The sequence below is a fragment of the Sebastes umbrosus genome, chromosome 5 (assembly GCF_015220745.1).
Source record: "Sebastes umbrosus isolate fSebUmb1 chromosome 5, fSebUmb1.pri, whole genome shotgun sequence".
Lineage (NCBI taxonomy): Eukaryota > Metazoa > Chordata > Actinopteri > Perciformes > Sebastidae > Sebastes > Sebastes umbrosus.
The window spans coordinates 9214554-9234478 of record NC_051273.1 but is presented as its reverse complement, the minus strand read 5'-3'; the positions used below and the strand labels follow the sequence as shown (position 1 = coordinate 9234478).

The following is a 19925-nucleotide window of genomic DNA, read 5'->3' as shown; positions in this document are numbered from 1 at the left end:
AAAAACGTGCTTTGTGAGGTCACAGTGACTTTTCATCCTTGAGTCTGATTGGATGTTTGTGCCATATGTAATACAATTCACCCCCAGGCTTCCTGAGATATTGCTTTCTTGAGAATGGGATGAACGTAAGGTCACACTGACCTTGACCTTTGACCACCAAAATCTAATCAGTTCATCCTTGAGTTCAGGTGGGCGTGACAAATTTGAAGAAATTCCCTCCAGGCGTTCCTGAGATATTTTGTTCACGAGAATGGGACGGACAGACGGACAACCCTAACACATAAACACATATTAATGCTAGCTTACATTTTAGAGTTCTTAGTGACAATTTGTTGGGTCATGCAACCAGCTATCTGTGTAAGGTATTAAAATTGATCTCCTCGTGTCTATGCTTGTCTGTTATATTTTATTCTGTATCTGCTGTAACAGTTTACATTGCCACTCTCAAGCATCATTTTTCACAAAGTCCATTGAGATAAGTCATTGCGGAGGAATGCCACCGAAATTGTGTCAAAAAGTAAATTTACAGCAGCACGCTCCCGGGCATGTTTTAGTGGTTTCTGACATTTTGTTGTGGTTGTAGTGGAGGTGGTGATGGCAAAGCTGGGGGTGTGAGACCAGCAACAGAGGCGGGAGGTCTCTGAGACTTTGTGAGAAAGTTTGTATTAAATTCCCATTTCCTCTCATTGTGTGGCGAACTGGCCCGGCTCCACACGCACTGATCCTGCTGGGCCCTGGGAGCCTAAGCAAGGGTGTCACTCACACCTCTCAGGCCCCTTAAATCACCCCCCTCAATTCCTCCCCATCTGCACTTACAAACCCCTGACCTCCACCCCAACGTACCCCGTGTTGTCTGATAAAGAAAACCATTCCTAAAGATCATGGAGACCAAGAGAGACACAAATCATGTGTGTGTTCGCTTGAAAGTGTGATTACATGAGTGTTTGTGTGTGTGAGAGAAAAGTGTTTTAAGTGAATGAGATGATGAAAGACACAAAACTGATTTTGAGATAAAGCACGTGTGTGAGCATTATTAGTAGAATTTAAAAGCCCCGTCTTAAAAAAAATCGGATTTCCCCAAAGATAAAGTGCTGTAAAGCCTTGATGATTTCAGTATTATGTCTATGGAAGTTCTGAAAGTGTTTTTTAATAGGCAAGGAGTATGGTGATAAACTGACACACTATCAGCCCAGCTACCTGTTCCACAGGAATGGGCCAGACATTCCCATCAATTTCAGCTGTACTTTGTGTTTATTGCTAACACCCTAAGCTAAGATGGCAATCATGAGAAACATTACACCTGCTTTATTATCACTGTGAAATGTTAGCTAACATTAGCCATGTCTGTAGACTCTTAGTCTTGTTTAGATATGAAGCTTTCATGATTTCTGAATCAATTCTCTCAACGACTATTATGTACTCACTAACAGCGGAGCATTAATGCAGCATTATGAGGATGCATGATGAAACAATCTATGACTCCCACCAGATTCATGACAGTACTATTATTTCTAAGGCTTGCAAACATATTTGGGAGATACAGCACTAAAAGAATGATTCAGGGGCCACCTCCTTGGCCAAAGCACACGAAGACAGAAGTGTTTTCAGACCACGACAAATGGTCCTCAACCTTTGTCGCATGTCGCTTCCTTTTCTCTCCCATACATCCTGTCACTTTCCACTGTCTACTTTCTCACAAAGAAAAACTGCCATTCAAGCAACCCTAAGGGGAACATCCCTGCAATAGATGGGTGGACACATGGAATGATGGGAAATCATTTGACAATGGACAAGAATATACAAAGTCAGCGTGGCCACAGGGTGAGCAGGATGCGCATAGATAGATGATGTGATACAGTAGGAGCTACGTGCTATATCATCTTATCTCTGTGAGATGATATAACTCTAGATCAGATAAATATGAACACACAAACACATGCACGCATGCACGCACGCATGCACGCATGCACACGCACACGCACACGCACACACTCTCAAAGCAGCAGAGGTTTGGGAGGGTGATACAAAGTGAGTAACTGACAGGTTGGAAGGAGCACTTGCCCTCCATCCCTCCCATTTCCTCAGGCTCCACCAGCAATCTCATCACCATGGTGAGTCAAGATTTGCCTTATAAAGACATGCTCAACTTCTGTTATATTGATGTTCATTCCATTTAAAAACATCTGTTGCTGCTGATTTTATACCGTCACAGAAATGGTACCGGTTCTATAGCTTTGACATGACTGCTTTCTCATACCAACCTGTGGCGTCTGAGCTGCTATTCAGCTGCTTTCACATACAGTAGGAGTTCATATGTAAAGTAATCTTGAGTGTTTGTGGCTCCTGTGACAATCTCTCATCCACCTTGGCAGAAAGACCCCATCAATAAATCAATCTTTATTCATATAGCAGCTTTCAAACAAATCAAATGCACTTCAGTGTGCTTTGCAAGCGATTGGCAAATGTCATAATGATCAACAGTTACTCAAAGTAGTAAAATGTTGATGAAACAAAATATGAGTAAAATAGATATAGGAATAGTATAAATAATAAAACCACAAAAATTACAAAACTCTACATAAAAGCCAGACTAAATAGATGGGTTTTTAGTTTCCTTTTAAAAATATCATTATTTTCAGCTCCTGTCAGATCCTCTGGAAGGCTGTTCCAGTGGTTTGGAGCGTATCGGCTAAAAGCAGCATCGCCAAATGTTTTTGTTCTGCTTTGTGGAACAGCTAAAAGAGAAGAACCAGAGGATCTTAGGGTTCTTCCTGGTTCATAAACCAATAGCATCTCTGAGAGGTGGTGCATGGTTGTGGAGTGCCTTATAAACTAATAAATCAGTTTAAAATCAATACGTAATATAGGCGTATTGTGTGCTCTCCTTTTGGTCACAGTCAGCACTGGTTTTAATGGTAACTTTTATATACTTTTCTTTCAAGAACTCTGGAAAGCCACATAACGTGCATCATTTTGAGTGTGATACCCACCAAAGACATGAGTAATGAGGCTGAGAAAAATGACTCAAGTTTACCTACCTGTCTTGGCAAAAATACTGCTGGTGCTCAAAAGGCTAGTTGATCATGTTGTGACTTTTATGTGTTTACCTTACAGCATGTTGATGGACCAATTTTAATTTAGTGTTGAACGTTGACCTTGAAAACATGTAGTTATTGCTGTTTGTGGCTAATGAAACTGAAATGTGTCTGTATTGCTGTTTTAAGGATTCGGGTGTTACGATGTGTTGACTTGTCTCGGACCAAGGACTCCATTTTCAAGCACTGCAGAAATGTGTTGCATCTTATTTGGGTCACATGCCTGATTCTGATTGATTTGATGTCATAGGAACAAGTAGTTTTTAATGAGCCTGTTTCCCAAAGCAATTGTAAATACATGTATTTGTTTTTATCTCTGGGTGAAAAATAGATTGGTACACTTTTATGACAATGTGTACCACTAACGGCAAATTAATGCAATAACTGCACTTTAACTCATAAGAGTTGTTGTGTTTTCGTTAGCTTAGAATGAGAAGTTTATATCTACATAGGTAGCGGGTCCTCTCCATGGAGTCCGCCATGTTGCACCGCCATGTTTCAACAGTAGCCCAGAACGGACAAACCAAACACTGTTAACTTTTCCTGCTTGGGCCGGAGTCGATAATGTTACTCGCTCCTGTCGCAGCTGCTCTCTCGCTCTTGCTTCACCACTCATTCACACACACTCTATGCTGCTCCAAATGACCTACGCTACTCTTACAACAACTGGCTCTAGAGAGGGAAATTTGCGTTATCGCGTCGGTCACCATAGTTCTCCTACACGTTTGGCACATAGCAGAGGTTTCAGTTGGTTGCAATCTGCAACCTCACCGCTAGCCAGATCCTACTCACTGCACCTTTAACACAACGTTTTAGCAGTAACAGTGAAATGTTTAATTTACTTTATCACTACACCATTCAATACTGTATATATGTAAACTCTGGCATGTCTTACAAATAGCTCTGTGCTTCCTGTTTCTTCAAAGATGTTGTCTAAGCGTGTCTTTGTACACCGTACATACACACTTAAACACACGTATGAGCTCACACAAATGGAACCGGGATGAAGTAACACGTTCCTAAACTTTCTCTTCCTGTCTATTCATCAGTCCCACATTGGAAAAAAAACATGGTCCTGAATTGAGGCAGATTGACCCCCCACCAACCCCAGTCTCCACAATCTGCCTCCTGGGGTGAGGCTGGGGCACTGGGAAAGGGGATGGGGTGATCTGGGTCCATCACCAGATGCAGTTCATGGTGACCCTCCAGTCTGACACAAAACAAACCCTCCATGTAGTCAGGGATGTTGATGGATGTTGATGTTATACTCACTACTGACCTCGCACAGGTAGACGCACTGTACACACACACAGACACACACCTCATTACTGGTTGTTATGGAAAGCCTCTGGATCAGACTAAGGAAGCCCTAATCATAACAGCATGTAATCGACCTCTAGTGTAGGGTTTAATGTGAAAAGGTTCCCTCCAGTACAGGATCATGTACTGATAACATGATTTCTGACAGTCAGAAAGATAAGTAAAAGGAGAGGCGGGTAATATTTTCCAGATCAGGAGACATAGTTTTGCAATAATTGTCTTGTTTATAAAAGTACACGTCACATATAAACCTGAGACGCTTTTGAAATATAAAATACAGCTCCCAAAAGAATAAGAGTTTGTGTAAGATTCATCATTTCCATCCATCTGTCTCTGGTTTGGTCAGTTTTGGCTGCAGCTTATCAGAATGAAAACACAAATTCCTAATGCTTTGTAAAAGCGGTCAAATGAATGAAAGGAAATATTCTTACGACAATGGCACAGGCATAGTTGTATTGTCTCTTTTGTTAGAAATGGTCAGACGCTAAAGATGGAACAGCTGTTTTTTTTTTTTTTTCATCGCTATTATTATGCTAGTTAGTACAAAATCGTAATTACAGAAATAGAATATCTGTCCCATCGGAACATGGGTATCAAGGAAATTGTGGAAAAGGGAGTGGTACTAAATCCAGCCAACATGTCTGGAATATTACAGGCGTTTTTAAGGAAGTTGAATAACACCCTGGGAGTGAAGTGCTGAAAGGCAGAAAAATGCAAGAGCAGAGATTTTGTGCAAATGTGCCTTTGAGATTACAGTCGCAGAGGCCCCGGAAGTACGATTCAACTACGCATTACCTGGGGAAATGATGTGAGATGATAGAGTGACGCAGAGAATACTGTCAGAGAGTTAAAGAGAGCAGGGAAAACAAGTAAAAGAGAGAGAGATGGACGAGCTGTTGTTGCTTGTCCACAGTGTCCAGAGAACTTGAGCCACATTCAGGAAGAGGTACTGCTGCTGGAGGCTGATATGTGTGTGAAGGAAGTGGAGGGAGCGAAGGGGCAGGAATCACCCTATAGGCAGGAAAAGGCCTGTGGAGGTGATGGCGGGGGTGGAGGTGGAGGGTCTCGGCTCCTGTCTGATAGCTGTTTGCTCAACACACACACAGACTCAAACACAGACGTGCTCACACCGTTTTGCAGTCGTTCCCATCAGCCAGTGATAGGACAGACATAGCAAAAGAGAGCTGGGTAGCTGCTATAGTGCCAAAGCATGCATGCACTTAGTGAGGAAGTTGGTTTAAAACCTTTTCTTACATGCAACAGTGCTGCTTTGCATACAATAGTTCTGCTAAGTGCAAGCCATTGTGGGAAATCCACTTTTTTACTGCACATCTGCTTTAGTGAGAGAATCGGGTTTTAATCTCTAAGGAGCTAAAAAAATTCTTTGTGTCCCGATTGGGATTTAGAGTGTGAAGGCATTTGTTTAAGAAAATTATTCATTGGTTGGCCTCGCTGCTGAATGTAAAAAAGAGAAGGTTTCAAGGTACCTTTCAGTAATAGGTTTAAACCATAGAGTGATTCTTGGTTCTTGCAGTTTTGTGCACTAATCACGGATAAATGCCAAAGCATGGCACTCTCAAATGTTTTTGAGATAGAAACACCGGCTTCTTAAAAGCTTTGTGAATGCCTTCTTTACAAGGAGTTATCTTGCAAAGACACTTAAAAAAATCACAATAAATTTCATAACAGTGTGAACAAAAACAGTTAGACACCAGCTGGACTAGGTTCCTGCATTGACCAATGATCATCACAGCATTTGCAGACATAAATGGCTTGTTTTTTAAAGGGTAACTTTGTTATTTTTCAACCCTTTCAACCCTATTTTCCCTCTTTTTTTGTGTCTAAGTGACTAATGCGGACAATCATTTTTGAAATTGGTTCAGTGTTGAAGGATAAAACTGTAACCGGCAGCCACTTAACAAGCAAGTAAGCAGCATTTCAGTCAATGTAACATTACGTTCACTAAAACTGCTCGTTTTTGCCACTGACAGGCTCAGATTGTTATTATAAGTGTCTGACAACATTATGTATTGGACCTTACAGAGAAATAAAATAATACATTTTGCTTGATCCGGTCTGTTTGTTATTGTGTCCAAGTCTCGCTCAAGAAGTCTTGTGAAATCTGAATATCCGTATACTCTGGATAGGGTTGTCCCGAATACCATTTATTGGGCTTCGTAGCTGTGGTGAGAAATATTCGAAGGTTTTCAAAGACCTCATCAACATCGTCGAAATCATCTCAATACTCAGCCATTGAAAAGCCACATTGACAATCTTTTAGATAACACTATATGCTTTCTGTACTCCAAGACTTCTCCTTGAGCAAGACTCTTTCCATAATGTCAGACACTTATAATAACAATTAGAGCCTGTCATGGCAAGAACAAGCACTTTTAGAGAACGTAAATGACAGTGCCAGCTTGCCCCAAAAGCACCATATTGCAGCCCGTGAGTGGCAGCAATCTAAAGCACTCTCCATCACTACTGGACCAATTTCAGAAATTATTGTCCCTATTAGTCAGTTAGACACAAAAACATGGGAAAATAGGGTCCAGGTTGAAAATACCAAAGTTATCCTTTAAGCTTTCTAGAGGCTTCTATCCAACAACCCATGAGAATGGGTCCATCTAGTCTATCTGTTTTAAACCTGAATAGTGTGCACCACTAAATAATCCAGTCTGCACACAGACTGGACTCGTGCAGATGGAGCTGCAGGCACAGATCTCTTTTGTAGGGCAAACCTGAAATAGTAGTATTAGTACGTCTTGCATACTGTGTCATTATTACCACCATATGAGAACTTTCAAAACGCAAATTCCTCGCTGGACCATTACTGAATCCTGCAGGCACTCTCACTTTCCGCATAAATATTCTCACAGCATTCACAGAAGGATTCGAAAAATGCACAGCTGGATATCATAAAAAATACTTTTACATGAATCTCCCTAATTTAGCAGATCTGCAGTACAACCTAGTGAGACATTTTTAATGCAGCTCTGTCTTTACACTTCCACAGAGGGTGTTTTTCTGAGCTTGTGACATTTTTCTACAGCAGAGTTTATCAGTCAGTGTCTTGTTAGAGCCTGTTAGAGTGCGTTCACACAACCATGACTTCCAAAACACACAGTAAGGTAATAAACTACTGATTAACACGCCATTTGGATAAATCATTTTCCTCACAGGGGAAACATTCAGGTCATTAAACACGGACCCGAATGCTCTTGGTATCCAGCTCTAAAAAATAAAATAAAATAAAATAAACACCCCCCACCATCAAAGAGAGAAACTTACACTAATAATATCCATTTCTTCCCTTTCTATATATACAGTATTACACCTGCAAGAGGTGGTAGGAGCTCAAACCAAACAAATACAGACTCCTCCTACTGCAGTTTAGTATATGTAACGTGAGCACATATAGTCAGGAAAGCTCTTTTATTAGATTAAATTAGATGAAACTTAAACAGCCTTTATGTTGAAAGTGGGTCATCCCAGCAGCAGAGTGAAGGTTATGAAGGAGAAAAAGACAAAAGGGCCTATTTTTGCGTGCAGAGATGCATTTCGCATGGCACCTTGATTAATGAAATTAGAGAGCCCAGATAGAGAGTATCATATTTAATATACAACTCATTGCAATAAAAGAGAATAGTCCTGGATTTAAATAAAAACTGCAGCTGTTTCATTAACAGATTTACAGATTTAAAGCAGATGTGCAGGGAGACTCACAAACATAATCCTATTTCCAGATGGAGCCCGCATATGGACTCACAAAAATGTGAACAATTTGCGCCTGACACCTTGTAAAATTTACACTTATGGTGTTTGCACATCACAATGGCTGCAGCAGGGAATTTTGTGGCAGACAAGAAAGAAATGTGATAATCATTTGAGCCCGCTGAGCGCTGTTGATCATCTGTTCTTGATGCTTAATGACCAGTTGCAGGCTTGTTTGTCACATAGCTCTTCCTCAAGTCCGACCGTCCATTGTTATAGCCTTCAGTGCGACACGTGTTGTTATTTCCCTCCTCTTAAAGGACTTAGCAAGGCCTTCACATCTCTCCACAGAAGGGGCCGTGACCTCAGACCCCACCTCCACCACTTCACTGAGAGGACAAACAGTAAACATCCCATGGTAGAAAAAGTGGGGGAATGCCCATGGTCTTCTCCAAAAATCCTTTCGAGATTAAAATCTGAGTACAGCTCCACCGGTGCCATTAATGACCTTGTTTATGTTTCCCTGCTGAAAATGGACTGAAGACATTACTATCGAAACATTTGACATTAAATGTATGTCCCAAGCTGCTATCTTAGTTATTTGAACAATCAGAACTTGAATATCTTTCTGATTAGACAATTATCACAGCTGTCTAAATGTGTTTTAGAGCGGGTCCTCTTCACAGAGTCCACCATGTTGCACCGCCATGTTTCTACAGGAACTCAGAAAGGACAAACCTGACAAACAACAAACACTAGCTCTAGCGAGAGCCTTTTGCATTTTTACATTACATGAAGGTCACTGTGGTTTTCCGATACGCTTGTGAAACTGTGGTAACGTGAGCCGCAGAGTGCAAAACCGTGGCACCACAAGCAGCTTCCTGACTTCAGTTGCTCCTAAAATAGTGTTATTATGGTAAGGATGGCCTCTCAGCAAGGTGAACGATGTTACCACGGTTTTGCACTCGGCGGCTCACGCTACCGCAGTCTTGGAGAGGAGAGGAGTGAGCGGAGGGGTACTCAGTTGGTTGCAATCTGCAACCACACCACTAGATGCAGCCAAATCCTACACACTATATCTTGAAGGTGCACCTTTACTTATTTGACTGTTGCATTATTTACAGTGTGTTCTACTTACAGGGAGCACACTGCACATTGGGAGCATTTAGCAGCCTAAGAGCCAAATATGTTTCTCATCTTGAGTTGGTGGAGCAAAAATTAGAGCTAAAAGAGGTGCATATTGGACTTCAGGTGGACACAAACACATCTTGAAATGAATGCTAACGCTACTCTGCATTACACATATTTACACGGTGTGTAAATAAGCAACTCTTTGCTAAGAAGATAAAAGGTGATATGTTAGTGGTGTTAACAGCTTGTTTCTGCTGCCCCCAAGTTAACGCATTAATAAAGATATTCACCTCTATTCATCCTTGTTCTTAACCCAATTCAACTCTACACTTCTGCTGCACTGACCAAATTTACCCACAATGACCGTTAAAGTACAATAAATCAATAAACAGGTCTTTCTGAAATATACTGAATAGATAACGCAGGGCATGACTATAATAATCTAACAGTCAGCCAATGACAAACAGCCTCTAGTATCTGTGGTGGGAAAACCCTATCGCTTCTTTCAGCTGATGCTGAGTTATCATTTTACTGTCCTCGTCCCTGCCATCTGCCCCAAGACATGCAGCAGAAGCATCCTGGAACATACGGAGGGAGGGAAAGAGGGAGATGTAAAGATGCAGCGTGGCCAGGAAGTGGCCCTATTGTTTTCAGGGTCACCTCGCTTTTCCTTTCGGAGCCACCAGAGGTCTGTTCTCTCCCCTCAGGCTGTACGTCTTAAATAAACAAAACTCCTTGCCGCCACTATCTCGTCTGATTTCCCCTCTCATCTGACAAAGACTGAGGAAAGGGTTTACATTTCAGATCAACAAAAGCAAGGCGTGGCGACTGGCGGGCGTACAAACTAAACTACACTCACACAAAGTAGATATCAAACAAGATAACTTGATTACCCACTGGCACGGTTTCTACACTAACAGAACATATTTGCAAAAAAGCAGGTTTGACTGGTTGCTTACAGTTTCATTTATGAATGCACACTGCTTGTTACCATTTAAAATATGACATATTTCTCATAAGTCATATTTTACGTCTTCCTGGTTTGGCACCACTGAGTGACAGCATTGCCTCTGACCTGATCTGCTGTGCCATTGGACAGAGAGTCGCACTAGTAGGCGGGAGGGAGCACACCTTAGTTACAAAGTTACTCATTAACTTGTCCTTCTGGGAAGCTGCTATAGAGAGCACACTTCGTTCAACCTTTGCACAACATTTCTCCATTTTACAGACAAAGCAAAACAAAATGTAGTTGAGGCAGATTTGAAATTTGAGAGCGGACAGACAGCAGGTGAACTCGCTGAAGTAAGAGGAAACTACACCGACAGGTGACCAGGTAAGACTAGAAATCAACAGCTGCTCTTCTAAAAGTGGGAGCTTTGACAGGCTTGTCTACACACTGTTGCACTATGTAAAGATCACATGACTGTCTTGACTTGCTTGTTGGGTTACAGCTTATCTTGTGAACTGTTAATGCAATAGTTACCAAATAATGTACTAAAACATGCTTAAAATGCGCATTGAAAATGCCCCAAACCATAAATTGTCAGATAGATTTGTTTACTTTGGCTTTTGACCAAAAAGGGGGATCGACTGAAGAAGGCATTGCCAGTAAAATGTACTTGACTGACTTAGCTGAAAACATTGATATAAGCACCAATATAAACACTTTTATAAATTGTTCTATATTGCTGTTGTTTAGTGCTGTAGCAGTTCATGAAGGCCATTCTTTCTCAATACAGAAAAGACACATAGCCAAAGTGTTTTAGCCAAACCTTTTGCTGCACCTGCTGCATGTTGGCCTCTTGCTGTTTTCACCCAAAACAGTCATGCACCATTATAGTAACTCACTTTCACTACATTTGTTTATTATCTTTTCACTGTCATAGAAGGCCACATTCAGATCTACGTTATTCTATAAAAGAGCCAGGAGCTAAAGCTAATCTTTAAATACCAAACATCATAGTTTGTGCTCATGATGCAGGTTATGCGTGTTGTTTAATTAGCTTAACGATACTGGGGTTGGTTTTTACTCATTGTGTCCCTGCGGTCTCTCTGTTGACACTGCCATTATTCCAGGGCTGAAAGGCAAAAACCAAACATGACATTTGAGTACACTTCACTTGAGCTATTATGACCTTGCGTCAATTAAACTTAAAGGGGAAAAAAAACAAAAGTACAATAGTTGAATTATCCTTCAGATATTTTACACAGGCTCTGTGAGTTTGAGTTAGTGTGTGAGTTACATAATCTCATAAACAATGTCTCTGCCAGCTGGTGTTTAACTCACTGCACTATCAGACCTTATGCCATTATGACAAACAATAGCACAGCACAGCCCGACTCCTCCACACATTTTCAAAACAAGACAGAAATACAGATCTTGGCAGTGGGATAAGAGGGAGGCTTGTTCCATGTCGCTCTGTGGGTTGTCGGGTCGAGGGTCAACAGAAGGACGTCTCTTTGATTTTCTGTGGCGTATGAAAATCTATGATTATCTTAGCCAGGGAGAGAGAGAGAGATGTTTGCTCAGTCAAGTATGCTTTGCGTGATTTGTTATACGAAACCTGTGCATTATGTGTGAGCAGTTTTCAAAATGCACTTTTTAAATGTAATCCCATTGTGTTTTTTTTACTCAAATCAAGCTCTTTAATACATTAGTTCAGTGATAGAAGAGGTAGTCAGATCCAACCAATCCAAAAGTACTGATACAACCATGTAGAAAGTAAACTCCTGCATTCAAAAATCTACTTCAGTGAAAGTACAGAAGTATTATCAGTTTAATGTAATTAAAGTATCAGAAGTAGTGTTATTTTTTACTGATATTATTATTATATATTAAATTATTAGATAATACTGATGCATCAATGCGCAAGTAGCATTTTACTGTTGTAGCTACTTTAGATACAGTTCAGTTGTTAATAAAGTGATTCCCAACTTCAGGGTTCTGGCCTACTGCAGCAGGTCACAAGAAATCTGAGGGATTACGAGATGATTAATGGGGCAGGAAGGATGAAAAGAGAAGGTTCTGCTATGTAAAATTTTCATTTGTCACTTTTTTGGTGAAATATTGGACCAGTTGGCCTTGAAGGGAGCAGTGTGTAGGATTTGGTGGCATCTAGTGGTGTGATTGCAGATTGCAACCAACTGAGTACTCCTTCGCTCACTCCTCTCTTTCTCTTTGAAATAGAAGTATACAGTTGCATAAAGTAGGAGTACTCAAGTACAAGTACCTCAAAATTGTACTGAAGTTCAGTACTTATTAAATTAGTTAATTTCCACACATCTCTCAACCAGCATAATCAAATTTCCAACCATAAAATTGTTTACAGTTAATTTGTCTGTTCAAAGGAATGTGATCACACTCAACGAGCAGAATCTAATTTTGATGTTTAATTCGGTTTGATGACAGAAAGAACATTGTACACCCCCTCTGGCCATCATTAGTGTCTATAAACTGACACTCCACTCACAATTTGGGGCACTGACACAAAGAATGACTAAGAAAAACTGACTCGTCGGCTTTGAGAATCATATTCAAACACAGACTATTGCGGGCAAGGCTCTTACACATGCATGTTCACATACAAACACTAACTGCGGTGCACAGTGGAGCTCACAAAAACACTATCTGACACACAAAGATTTGTCGCTCCCAGGCTTCTCCCGGTCCTGTGCTGCTTGGTGTGTATGTTTTGTTGTGCTTTGCCTGTGTGAGGACAGGACAGGAAGAGATAAAGGCAGCCCTGTTGCTGTGTTTACAGCCAACACTGCTGAGGAGAATAGCTGTAGAAGACGAAGGGGAAGAGGACTAATGGCTGGTGCTAAGCAGCCGGATCCCTCTTGCTGTGAAAAAACACTTCAGAGCCACGAGAGAGAGAGAGAGAGACACACACTAAAATCTTAATCTGGACTGTAACAGAATGTAACAACCACATTTTGGAGAAAGGATTTTAAATGACCTGTTTTCAAGACAGATGATTCAACAAACAACTGATATTGTGTTAATTAGTGAGCTGTAAAGGTGCTGGATGGCAGAGTTTGTTACCTTTGGACAGTCTTTGTGCTAAGCTACGCGAACCGCCTCCTGGCTGTAGCTTCATATTTAGTGTACAGACATGAGAGTGGTATCAAACCTCTCATCTAATTTACAGGAAGAAAGTGAATAAGCATATTTCCAAAAGTGTTGAACTATTCCTTTAACACAGATTCAGGCCCACAACCGATACCTTCGGAACGCCTGCGCTGTTCATTGCAAACCAGCTTAGCAAATGTGCAAACCGAAGCAAGACACATGTACAGTCTTTGAAATGAACGACGAATTTGAGCTTGAATTTGCATTACAGCAAACAAATGGTCTTTTTTTTTAGTGTAAAATTTAGATAGTCTTTGTTTAAAAATATCTGGAAAACATAAATTATGGAAAAAAATCTATTATGTCCTTTAAACCAGGGTCTGGAACATCTTATTGTAAACAATACAGGTTAAAAACACATCAGAAATCCAGGCAATAGCAAGGCATGTTAAACATAAACTACAGTTAGTACACAGTGGAGAACTTGTCTGACTGCATCCTCACAGCTCTACTGTAAACACAGCCGACCTGTGCACTCATGCATGCAAATATCAAATTGCAAATGGCAAATTTGCAAATAGCTCTTTCAAACAAAAGCTATACTGTATATAGATAGACATTATGGAAATGTGCTTATTCACTTTCTAGCGGAGAGTTACAAGAGAAGATCAACACCACTCTCATGTCTGCTCTGTAGGAGCCAGCTTAGGTTAACACAAAGACTAGAAACGGGGAAACAGCTAGCCTGGCTCTGTCCAAAGGTAACAAAACCCACCTCCTAATTATATAATAACTCACTTGATTAATCCGTAAATGACAATTGCCATTTTAAGCAGGGTCAAGTGCATGGATGTATAATAAGGCCTGCATGGATACGGCGTCGCCGCTCAGCCTTGCATCCAACTTTTTTCAGTGGCGACTCGTGGTATTGCAACGAAAAATCCCCCTGCGGCCTATAAAGCATTTTCCCCATAGACCACCATTGTAAATGAGACGTCTGTAAAACTGTTGAAATAATTTTTTGTATGGATTAAACTTATAAACAAGAAATAATGTGTTAATTATTGCCAGGGGAGTTTTGTTATCTTTCAACAGAGCCACGCTAGCTGTTTCCCCCTGTTTCCAGTCTTTGTGCTAAGCTAAGCTAGCCAGAGTGTAATTTTCACAAAATGTTAAAACATAATGTTGGACATATTTGATGGCATTTCCCATCTGCATCGCAGGCCATGTGTCATGTTTGCTGTTGTAAACAAATAATGTCCAGTATGATATTATTGTCCTTTGACAATCATTAACTATGTGGCTCCTGTATTGTAGGAAGCTGTGAAGGATATATTGTCAGATTCTTTCACAGACAAAACACACACCACACACAAATTAGTGAAGTTACCATCGTTTTGTGCCAGCTAGACGACCTACAGAGGAAGGTCCTGCAGTATGTGGGACTTCCTGTTTGCGACACACTTTTCCTGTTGTGAATGATACTCTCCTGAGCTCCTGACAGCTTGTTCTCAATTATGACTTCTGGATTTAGAGGATCCAGGCAGCGTCTCCTTTTTTGTGATGACACTCTCACTCTTCATACATACTAAGTGAAATATTTAGGTCATTTGACTTTTCATGTTCGTTTTGTGTGGTTCAGTTATAAAATATGCATTTGCTGGCACAATGAGTCCAAAAGAATTGAAAGTCAGAGTACACATGGGATATAGGGACAGTGTAGTTTACTGATAAAAACTGAAAAAGCAGATTTCTTTTCTTTTTGCAAGATGCCTTTGTGTGCAAGTGTGTAAATGTGTGTGACTCATACTAATTTAATTCACTATTTCTCTTTCACACTTTCTCTAAAGGCTCGTTTGACTGCAGCAAGACGACGCAGGCTCATATTTCAACTTGGATGATAATGCTGCCACCACCTTTCACTTGTTACTGAACCCAGGAGTGTCCTGTCACTCAACCTTGCCACCTAGTGGAGCTTTGAAGGTTTAACTCCCTCCTGGTCAACAAAAATCTTCCAGACAACTACCTCCCTCATCTGGGGAGATGCCTGTCCTGCAACATTCCCCTCTGATCTCATTTACCTTTTATCTGCTTAAGGCAATACAACACTAGGCAGCGTTGCACATTGTGAAACATCGGTTGGTAAAGAAAATTAAAACCTCCTTTCCAGCTTCAGTTACAGGAGGTCAAAAGCTCTCAATTTGCAGGTCACAAAAACTGATCTTTCACTGACACGTGTGATATGTACCCATGATCCATGGCTTCATGCTAGAGTTGATGCTGCCCCAAAGCAAGAGCATCTAACAAGAAAGAAATTGAGCCACACAGGAGAAGTCACTCCCCAAAAGAGACGGCATAAACAAGAGCAAAGCCAGATGGAACCGTCATCAAACGGCGTGCTCCCTACCGTTACACCAAATGCCACACAAAATGGTAAGAATTCAGTTACAAACAGAAACAATTCATTTGTCCTCAGAAATATCGACAGTTTAGTCTAAATCAGAAGATAGATCATTTTTTGGTAAAGACAGACATCTTCAAATGAATGATAGAGGGTTAAATGTCTGATTTGAGGTGGCATTAAGCTGACATTTGGTTATTTGGGTGCTTTCCACAGTGACAAGGATGTGATTCATTTTCCTCTCTTGCAGCCACTTTGGCAAGCCAGACAGTCAAATACCAGAGTCACAACTGGGAGTTCCTGGTGGCTGTCCTGTGCACAGCCATCTCTGTCTCCATTCTCATCGCCCTCCTGGCTAAATGCCAGGTGGTCCGCCGCTACCTGGCCAGCTACAGGCACACAAGGCTGACGGAGACAGACTCCGTCAGCCAGTATGACCCATCAGGTTTGTTTTTTTTACCCATAAAACAACAAACCTTCATTTTATTTGTGCAGTAGTTCCCGAAAGCTTTTACATCTAAAGGTACAGTGTGGAGGATTCTAGCAGTGTGGTCGCAGATTGCAACCAACTGAGTACCCCTTCGCTCACTCTTCCCTTTCCAAGACTGCGATAACGTGAGCCGCCGAGTGCAAAACCGTGGTAACGCCGTTCGCCTCACTCAGAGGCCATCTTTACCATAATAACACTATTTTAAGAGCAACGGAAGTCAGACGGCGGCTGCTGCTACCACGGTTTTGCACTCTGCAGCTCACGCTACCACAGTTTCACAAGCGTTTAGGACAGTGGGCTTCAGATAACGTAAAAACATGAAAGGCTCTCTCTAGAGCCAGTGTTTGGTTTGTCCGTTCTGGGCTACTGTAGAAACATGGCGGTGCAACATGGCAGGACCCGCTCACTATGTAGATATGAAGGGCTCATATAATCTAACAAAAACATGATTCTTAGTTTCAGGTGATTATACGCTAATGAAAACATAGTTATGAATATTATATTCCATTTCTTCTATGAGGTGCCCCGAAATGTGACTGTTCCTTTAAGTCTGGAATAAATATTAAAATGCATACAAATTATCAATAAAAAAGCTAAACCTTATGGAGCATTTTAGTGTATTTCAGCTTATTGTTTTAGTTTTACGGCCTGCTGTTTTTCGCTAAAAGTTCTGATAAACTGAGTGTACGCTACCTGACCAAGCACCAAACAGCAGACAGACAAAGCTGGGTGTGTAAATAAGCCACTGGTATTGACCCCATACAACTTTATAAGGTGATGTCTATGTTGAGTTTACACCTTGTTGTGCAACATTTCAATAAGATGGAAAATGGGATGATTTCCCATAAGACACACACTCCACTTGTGCACAGATAAAATAATAATCATTATAAAGTCATTTGGGAGTAAAATCTTTGTCAAACTTCGTCTGATGACACAAATCCAAGCATTAGTCACTTTTCTAAACATCAACCCCACTGTCACTGTCAGAACGACATATAGGACTTACCGTTAAATGCTTGTAATGCAGTACAACTCGCTACAACTCTTGTGTTTCTATCTTCCAGGCCTGGAAGTGGAATTCGCCATGCATGGGGGACGTGGAATTAACCCTCACTGCATCCCACCCGGGGGCGAGGAAGACGATGACGGCTTCATTGAGGACAACTACATCCCAGCCAGTGAGAGAGCGAGGGCTGAAAGAGCAGCGGAGAACATGGAGGACACAGAGGACACAGAGGAAGAGATGGATGAAATTGAATTTACAATCGCTTAGCAGGACTGTCTCTACACCTCCTCGGCTGTCGTATAAACCCCTCAACCACCGACTCCACTCCCAACTTTTCTTTATTCTTGAGTAGGATTCATATTGTCAATCACAAAATGGGTAAAAAAAAAAAAGTTAGGAAAACATAAAAATGTAAATACCAGTGGTCAAGTGTCATTTTAAGGCAGCACAGAATGATGTAATGCAAGGTGCATTATTAAAGCAGTATAGTTCTCAATGCACGATTTAAGGATCCATAAAAGTCCCCATTAAAAAATAGAGGTCGTTTGTGTCAAGCCTTATTTGTCAGTATACTGTTACTGTTACTGTTACTCTTAGTTATAAGATAATCAGAAACAGCAACAATTTTTAAAGGACTGAAAAAATAAATCAAAGGTTGTTTTTTGTAAATATGAACATTAACTAATCACCTTTGTATCTGTTGATCAGCGTTTGGCTGACTTGATTGAAAGAAATGTATGATTTAACCAAATATACACGGTTGCTGAATGTAAACACTTTGCACTGCCATGTTTTGTTAGTGACACATAAGCAAAAGTGTAAATACAGTATGCATGGGTGTATAACATGATTGATTAAAAGCCAATTCAACATTTATAAAGTGCTCTGAGTAGCAACATGATACTCAGTAAAGTGGTGGCCATCTTTCCTTATAAGACAGTTTTCAAAGCAACAGCTACACAAGAGAAAATTCAGTTTTTATCTTTTACATTGTGTTGTTACAGCATTATTGCGTTTTTTATGTGCCATAAAGTAGCCTACAACGTTAAATACGTTTGAAAAAAAGAGGTACAACTCAGGGTCTGTAATTAACATTTTTCCTCACCTGCCATTGTGGCAGGTCACTGAATATTTCTACCGGACACTAATTTCTTTTGTCTGCCACTTCTGAAATCTAGGTTTTGAATTGTAAACATGTAACTTTAATCCATGACTATATTTGGAAAACCAAAACGAATAAAAGACACTTCTGATCAGACCCAAATCTCACCATTGTGTGACTTATTGTCTACACAAATGTAACCTGGTAGCTGATGTCATAATTCAGGGAGGTTTTTTTAAAGAAATTTCAAATATGTTATTTGCTAATTATCATCAATTTATCAGCAGACATGGAAATAAAGCAGATCAATAAACTTTGTGTTCTTTTCCTGGAACTGTATTAAATAAATGATCAGCTATTGAGAAATAGCGGAATGTAATTATTAAATAATGTTTATAATAAAGTAATTTTCGATCAGTTTTGAGGTAAATATTGGGTAATAATTTGGCAGTAATTTCAAAGAAATTTCAACTACTTGCTAACTATCACCTAATTACCATGACATTTGCAGACCTGTAAAATGAAGTGTTACCTTATATTTAATTTAGGCTTTAGAATTGCTTTTTAGAAATAATATTTCTTAATATAAGGAAAACCTGTTTGCCATGTTGGCAGGTGACCTGAAGTGTTTAATTGACACAGCCAACATTTACCCTGTATTTGGCAGGTGGCAGGTGCTAATTTCATTCCCTGGTACAACTACTGCTAAATAAAAAATGTAGGCCTGCTCAATTAGCCTACAGTAGTGATGTGTCGGTCACGAACGAGTCGGCTCTTTGAGCCGGCTCTTTTAAGTGAACGATAAGAGCCGGCTCCCGTCCAAGAGCCATTCTTTTTTTTTTTTTTTTTTTTTTTTTTTTTTTTATTAATTCAAGGCAGAATGATAGGACAATTTTCTCCGCGCCACGGGCACTCCATGCACTTACTGTGACTGAATGTTGTGTTGACATTCGTGCGACCAATCAGGTGATGACAGACAAGGATCATACCTTCAAGCAGGGAGGGGCGGGGGTGCACGGTGAGCTGACGGTCTACATGTACAGAGCAGGAGGGAGAGGAGGAGAGAAAGAGAGAGAGGAGAGCGGTGCGCGAATAGCAGACAAGATGAGTGACAGTCAGAAACGAAGCGGCATGTAAAATTATGGTATTCTGGAAATTATAAGGTTTAGTATAATTATATTGAATAATTTAAATGATATATGTGCACACATACTAATCATAGGTCAAAACAGCGCTACATTTGGCTGAATTCTAAAATGCAGAAGTGGTACAATGAAGAGGTCGTTTGGCAGCCGAAAGAGCCGGCTCTTCTTGGTGAGCTGAGCCAAATGATCTGGCTCACTAAAAAGAGCCTGAATTCCCATCACTAGCCTCCAGTAAAGCCTCATCAGCCTACCTGTAATTAACTAGCTACTTTCTTCTTGGGCTCTTGGCTGCTATTTGTAGACTGGTGACTGGGGCTGTGCATGAATCCACTACTTTATTCACACTGTATACTCATCATATGGTTTGGTCAGGAAATTGTAAACAGTATGACATCAATAAAAATCAAGAAAGTGTCTCCTGGACTGTATTTTAAAATCCTAAACTC

The 19925-nt window shown here is 40.6% G+C and overlaps 1 protein-coding gene and 1 long non-coding RNA gene across 2 annotated transcripts; both read left to right on the top strand.

The window, feature by feature from the left end:
* The first annotated feature begins 5007 nt into the window (after positions 1-5007).
* LOC119489048 lies at positions 5008-18108 on the top strand. Its single transcript, XR_005207086.1, has 3 exons — positions 5008-5019; positions 6964-6970; positions 17845-18108. It is a non-coding gene; the product is annotated as an uncharacterized LOC119489048 (long non-coding RNA).
* c5h1orf210 (chromosome 5 C1orf210 homolog) lies at positions 10439-17720 on the top strand. The gene is made up of 4 exons (XM_037771179.1): positions 10439-10593; positions 15183-15765; positions 15984-16178; positions 17291-17720. Exons 2-4 carry the CDS (start codon positions 15708-15710, stop codon positions 17497-17499), a joined length of 462 nt encoding a protein of 153 aa, XP_037627107.1. The 5' UTR covers positions 10439-10593; positions 15183-15707; the 3' UTR covers positions 17500-17720.
* Positions 18109-19925: the final 1817 nt, after the last annotated feature.